Genomic DNA, 6,491 nt, shown 5'->3' on the forward strand with positions numbered 1-6,491 from the left:
GCATCTAATTGCTAATTTAACTTTCCCAGAGAGGTGTCAATTTCTAGGTACAAGCCTTATCACAAAATTTAAGTTCTACAGCCTGTTTCTGTAGCCCTGGTGGCACAGTGGTTAAGAGCTCGGCTGCTAACCAAAAGGTCAGCAGTTCAAATCCACCTGCTCCTTGGACACACTATGGGGCATTTCTACTCTGTTCTGTAGGGTTGCTATGAGTCTGAATCAACTCGAAGGCAATGGGTTTATAGCCTATTTCTAGGGTTGTCATTAACTGTCATTCTGCACTTCCTCCCTTCTCCCCATTACACTATCACTTACTTACCTAAAACTCTCTTATGGAAATGGTTTATCATTTGTAATATGAAATAATATAATTTAAAAAAATCAGATAAAAGATAGACACACTTATTCCTTAACTAGATAGTATCGTGAGCTTGGAGAAAATAGGTCAGCTCTACCCTTTGGCAATTATCTCTTAAGGTTACGTTACTCAACCTAAATGTCTACTTAGTTTTCCAATTCTCTACAACCTCTGACTCCTGGCGTTGCCTTAAAATGATTAATTCCCTGTACTCAGAGAAATCTCCCTAGGCCTTTATTAATAGCCAGTATGACTTGCTTTATAGTTACCAACCACAGGCTACAAAGATACTACGATAGTTAATGGAGCAAGAAAGTGTCAGGTAAGTAAAAGGGAAAGTGACAGGTAAATAAATCCACAGATTAGGATGAGGAAGAGAATAAAAGACTAGAAAAGGAGGCTGGAAGCAGAAATGGGCATGAAGTTGAGAAGGGGAATGGAATAAAGAATACTACTATTCGATACTAGAAATTTTGAATACCAAATTTAATGTATATTTGTAGTTAGTACAGTTAGAGGCATAAAGTCAAACCAAAACTGCTGTCGTTGAGTCAATTCCGACTCATAGCGACCGGACAGGACAGCCTCATAGGGTTTCCAAGGAGTAGTTGGTGGATTTGAACTGCCAACCTTTTGGTTAGCAGCTGAACTCTTAACCACTGTGCCACCAGGGCTTCAATTAGAGGCGAAAGAATCATGGTAATAGTCAGTTTTGCCAAAATCACACCCGGAGGGAGTCAGGTCTTAACCATATAACTCGTTACGAACAAAACTTGAAAATTACTGCTTTCAAAAAAAAAAAGTAAAGCAGATGAATATTTTCTTTTGTAGCCTTTCTTTATCAGGTTTACAAGTTCTGTAATATCAAAGTAATATCTTATGTGTAAGCAGCTACAGCATAATACTGGGTACTGGCCAAGAGACTTTAACATTGGGTTTGACCTGGTTCAGATCTTAGCTCTGCCACTTACTAGTTGCTTCAGTCTCCTCATATGTGTGGAAAACACTGTGAAGGGTGCCTTTTCCAGGATAAATATTTAGCATACAGAAGTTGCCAACCATGTCTCCTTTAAACATCCATTTTACTTGGGTTACAAGCTGAAATGTCCTATGAGCTTGAGAGTCTAATTTTTGCCTATGAGGGAAAAATCATGATGAAGAGACTATGTAAATAGGTCAGTAAGCATGACAGTTATGCCACAGCACTAAAATAGAAATAATAATAAAAATATCTTGTGCAAATGAACAGATTTTTAAAAATGACTGATCCAGGATCTGGTTCCATATACTAGGTACAGTCTTGTGTCTATCTTCAACTTGACCCCTTTTACCTGTTATTTCAGCTAACCTACAAGGTCAAACCTCTCCCATTCTGTAAAACTTTCTCTTGACCAAATTCAGTTTGCTATTAGCTCATGTCTTCTTGTTACCTCCATTTCCACACTTTCCATTCACTCAATCAACTTACTTGAAGCCTTTATTCTAAATCTCTATAATAAACCCCATTTTGCTAAAGTGAAAAATATACTTTTCAGGAATCTCACTGGAGCTCCTTGCTGCATTTAGAACTGCTGACCACTCAATCCTTGAGACTATCCTTAAGACAGATTCTATCCCTATCTAATTCTGGAGATACATCTACTATCTACTCCTTTGGCTTTTTCTGAACACGCTATTTTCTTCCTAGGCACTGCATCACTTCAAGTATCTACACCTATAGCTGAAGGAGCCCTGGAGGTGGTTAAGCACTTGGCTGTTAACCAAAAGGTCGGTGGTTTCAAACCACCAGCTGGTCCGTGGGAGAAAGATGTGGCAGTCGGCTTCCGTAAGGATTACAGCTTTGGAAACCCTATAGGGCAGTTCTGCTCTGCACTATAGGGTTGCTATGAGTTGAAATCTACTCGACCGCAATTGGCTGCGATACCTATGGCTGTTAACTTCATATATACATTTAGTATTATATCTTTATAACATACATACAGTTTAAAACCTGCAAAAGCCAGAACCTGTGTAAGATAGAAACCTGTCACAGAAGTAAAACGCAAATATTTAACCACTACACCACCAGGGCCTGTATCACCCCTAAAAATACTGTCCCATGCAGCAAAACATCAGTCTTTCTACTGTATTTGTATGAAAACAGAATATGCAGACACCAAGGCAATACACTTTTTACATAAGGTACCAACAGCAAAGAACTTAATAAGTCTCCATTCCTCTACGTGTGTGATCACTCAAACCCTGACTTTCCCCCCACCTTGAGTAATTTCATATTTCTATCATGATAACTTCAAATACAGCAACTTGAGTACTGCATAAAGATTTAGTTTCTCCTCCTTCAGAGTTCTGTACCGGTGGTCTTCTCATTTTAAATGTCTCTAATCCACTTGAGTCTCAAAACAAATATTTTAGACTCTCAGGTGAAAAAGGTTTTAAAAGGCATAGATTTGAACCTTCTTCATAATGCTGAGCTTCCTTTTGCTACCACCTTGAACTAGGTTTGTCTATTAAATAGGGCCAATAAGGTATACTTCAGAGTTGTGAAGATTAAATGCGATACTGTAATAAAGTGATAGATCAATGTTCGGCATACAGAAAAGTACAATAAATGCTTGTTGAATTTGAGAACGTGTTGTCACTTTCCACAATATTCACGGGACAAACTCACTACTTTATTCCATTCACCAATCAAATTCATTGGTCATTTTTTATCATTCACATACTCTAGTCACTAGCTTCCACTTTACACCTTTAACTCTACACTTAGAAGTTGCCGAGAACATTCACTCACCTTATCCTGAAGTTGACACAGTATTAACATACAGAGGCCAAAGCGAAAACAAATACTACTACTAAGTAAACTATAACGAATACACGATGGCGGCGAGTGTATCAAAACTTAACAGTGTCAAGATACATAATTTTCCTAACCAAGAACATTAAAAAAAAAAAAAGTTTGTAACGGTGGGTAGACAGAACAGGCCCACAGTAGGCTTTTAGACACACTTTTGTTCTAATACAACAAAGCAGATTTTAACTGCTAGGATAACAGCCCCCCTCCTCCTATCTCTTGGTCTCTGTGACAGACACTGACACACACACACGAAATCACAGCCAATAATGGTGAAGCTAAGAGCAAAACGAGCCCAGCAGTACCTCTTTTAACTTTTGCTTCCCCCAAAATTGGGAGGGCCGAGGGAGTTTCTAAATTCCAGTTGAATTAAAGAGAGTCAGCGGGCGACTGCGGAACCACGTGCGTCCAGGGGAACGTCTCCTGGGGCGGATGCAGACAGACCGCGGGTTGGTGCCGTTTCCAGGGCGCTCGGCGAGTGGCCGCCGAGCGCAAGGGAAGAGGTGGGCTGCGCGGGCAGCCGAGGGCGGCCCTGGAGGAACCCTGACCGCGGACGGAGTGGTGGCGGTTTGCAGGAGAACGACAGGCTCCGGGACGCCCTCTGGCCCACAGGGCTTCCCCGGGGCTGAAAAGATGGGGAGGGAGAGGAGAGGGCTGATGAATCGTTTTTCTTACCGTCGGAATTGGTCTCGGGATCGAAGCGTTGGCCGCAGCCTCGATTGTAGCACAGCAGGGCCATATCTTTTCGCAGTTAGAAGTAAGGCCAAAACGCCGGGAACCACAGGAGAGCACGTTTATAATTGCCTTGTCGCAGGGACCGGTGTGACGGCTAGGGCGGCTGCCGGCTTCCGGAAACGGCTTGTTCCACTTCAGGAACGTTCGCGAATTTTCCGGTCGCGCAGGCGCAGAGGAGATGGGAAAGGGCGGAAGAAGCGGTTGGAAGCCGGAACGAGCGGGGGCAGGAATAGGTCGGACCGAGGCGAGTGGCTGCAGGGTTGGTGGACCCCGAGTTTTTGTAGAAGGAAACTTAAAGAGCAGAAAGTAAAGGTATCGAGGGACTGAAGTGCCTTCTCTGGAATTTAAGCCCTCTTTATAGGCTGTTGGTATCTCGCGCAGCAGAGTGGCGCCCTGCTTTCCAATCCCCCCCCACCCCGGTATCTTCGTTCGTCTGTAATTACACAGCTTTGTTGGTATTTTTTTAACCCCCTGGCTTCTTGAGAGTAAGTGCAGAATCGTGCAGTATTTCCGAATCCTGTGAATAGAGCGTAGGAACTTGGTAACTGATAAGAATAGTGGCTGATTCTCTGTGGATGTTTGTGTGTCTCCTTTGTCCTGATCTCTGAGGAAGTGCAGGCATCAGGAGTAATTTAAATAAATAATTACGATGTACTTTGAAAATTTAAAGCACTTAAAAATCAAAATAGTAATAAAACCAGTGATCAAATAGAGTGCTAGAAATGGTCAACGCTGCTCTAAGACCCTGGGATGATTGCTAACATTTAATTTTAATTTGTTAATATTTAATTCTCCAATCCTGGAATCTCTAGTAAAACGTAATCAAATACATTATAAAAAGTGCAGTGATACACTAGCAGGCACATGCAGATCACACTGGCTTCCACTTATATATTTGCCAAACTTTGGACATTTGAAATAAAAGAAAATGCTTTTTGATAAGACTACCGAACAAACTTATATGTTAATAGCTTGTAAAAATAAAAAGTACAGTGTTTTGGGAGATCTGGTCTATTAATGAGACATTGGCTTATAATCTTCCCACCCAATAAATAGAACTCATTTTCCATATTTCTTTCCTAGTAGTATTGAATTTTTATGTAGTAATGCCAATTTGGGGGCCCTGGTAGCTTAGTAGTTAAGCATTTGGCTGCTAACCAAAAGGAAAGGGCAGTTCGAATCCACCAGTCGCTCCTTGGAAACCCTATGGGGCAGTTCTACCCTGTCCTGTAGGGACGCTGTGAGTTGGAATCTACTCAATGGCAACGGGTTTGGTTTTTTTGGTTTTAATGCTAGCTTTGATACATACAGTTCTTTATTTAATCTAACGTATGAATGTTTTTGTATTTTGTTTCATAATCATTACAAATGACCAAATGATATTCTGTTGAGTAAATGCACTGTAATTTAACCATTCCTCTTTAGTGTCACCAACTTTCTCTATTATACACAGGCTTGAATGAGCAATTTATTGTATATTGTTTTTCTTATTTTAGATTTCCCCCCAGGATAATTTTTGAGAAGTGGTAACATTGGGATAAAGGGCGTAAGCCTTTAATATATTATTAAGATTTTTAAGATACGTGTCGCCAGTTGCTTTCCAAAAGGTGTTTATCAATTTAGCAATTCCAGCAGTCATGGATTAGAGTAATAGACCATACAAGTTAACATATACGATTATAGATAAAGTGATGGAAAGGTCTACAAAAGTTTTGGATGTGGCCAAATCTATTGCCTGAGTATCCTAGTATCACTGCAACATTACTAGGATTAATGATATCGTTTTAAAATACTTAAAAATATATAGTTTGATTATATAAAATGATAATATGTTGTTTGTAATGAATCTTTTATTATTAGTAATCTAAATCTTTTAAAATAGTTTTAATGTTTATTTAAATATATATTTGTATATATACACACACATGTATACATACACATGGAGCCCTTGTAGTGTAGTGAGAGTGCTCCGTGCAGGAGTTGCACACCTTACCTCTTGGGCAGCAGGGGCCTGAGTAGTGTGGAGACAAGAACCCCGCAGAATCAGATAGCATGGGAGGGAGCTGGCAACAGAGGTTTCTTAGTCATCTAGTGCTGCAGTAACAGAAATACCAGAAGTTGTATGGTTTTAACAAAGAGAAGTTTATTTCCTTACAGTAAAGTAGGCTAAAAGTCCAAATTCAGTGTGTCAGCTCTCAGCCTTCTCATCATTGTTCCCCCAGACTAGGAGCTTCTCTGCGCAGGGACCCCGGTCCAAAGGACCCGCTCTGCTCCCAGCACTGCTTTCTTGATGGTATGAGGTCCCCAACTCTCTGCTTGCTTCCCTTTCCTTTTATCTCTTGAGATAAAAGGTGGTGCAGGCCACATCCCAGGGAAACTCCCTTTACGTTGGATCAGGGATGTGACTTGGGTAAAGGTGGTGTTACAATCCCACCCTAATCTTCTTTAACATAAAATTACAATCACAAAATGGAGGCCAACCACACAATTCTGGGAATCATGGCCTAGCCAAATTGACACACACATTTTTGGGGGGACATAATTCAA

General features: G+C 40.8%; 1 protein-coding gene across 2 annotated transcripts in view; it reads right to left on the bottom strand.

Annotated features, from left to right (window-relative positions):
* Positions 1 to 5,103, bottom strand: part of CHORDC1 (cysteine and histidine rich domain containing 1) — a 28,432-nt gene extending 23,329 nt beyond the window's left edge. The window contains exons 1-2 of one of the 2 annotated variants that reach the window (XM_023725368.1): positions 3,885 to 5,102; positions 3,515 to 3,632 (exon numbers count right to left, since the gene is read on the bottom strand). Coding sequence is in view for 1 of the 2 variants with exons in the window: in XM_004390484.2 (XP_004390541.1) it covers positions 3,885 to 3,948 (64 nt within the window). In the remaining variant the exon portion in view is untranslated. Of the gene's footprint in view, positions 1 to 3,514; positions 3,633 to 3,884 lie in introns of both variants that reach the window. The other variant, XM_004390484.2, reaches the window with a different exon arrangement.
* Positions 5,104 to 6,491: the final 1,388 nt, after the last annotated feature.

This window comes from Trichechus manatus, unplaced genomic scaffold (assembly GCF_000243295.1).
Source record: "Trichechus manatus latirostris isolate Lorelei unplaced genomic scaffold, TriManLat1.0 scaffold00302, whole genome shotgun sequence".
Lineage (NCBI taxonomy): Eukaryota > Metazoa > Chordata > Mammalia > Sirenia > Trichechidae > Trichechus > Trichechus manatus.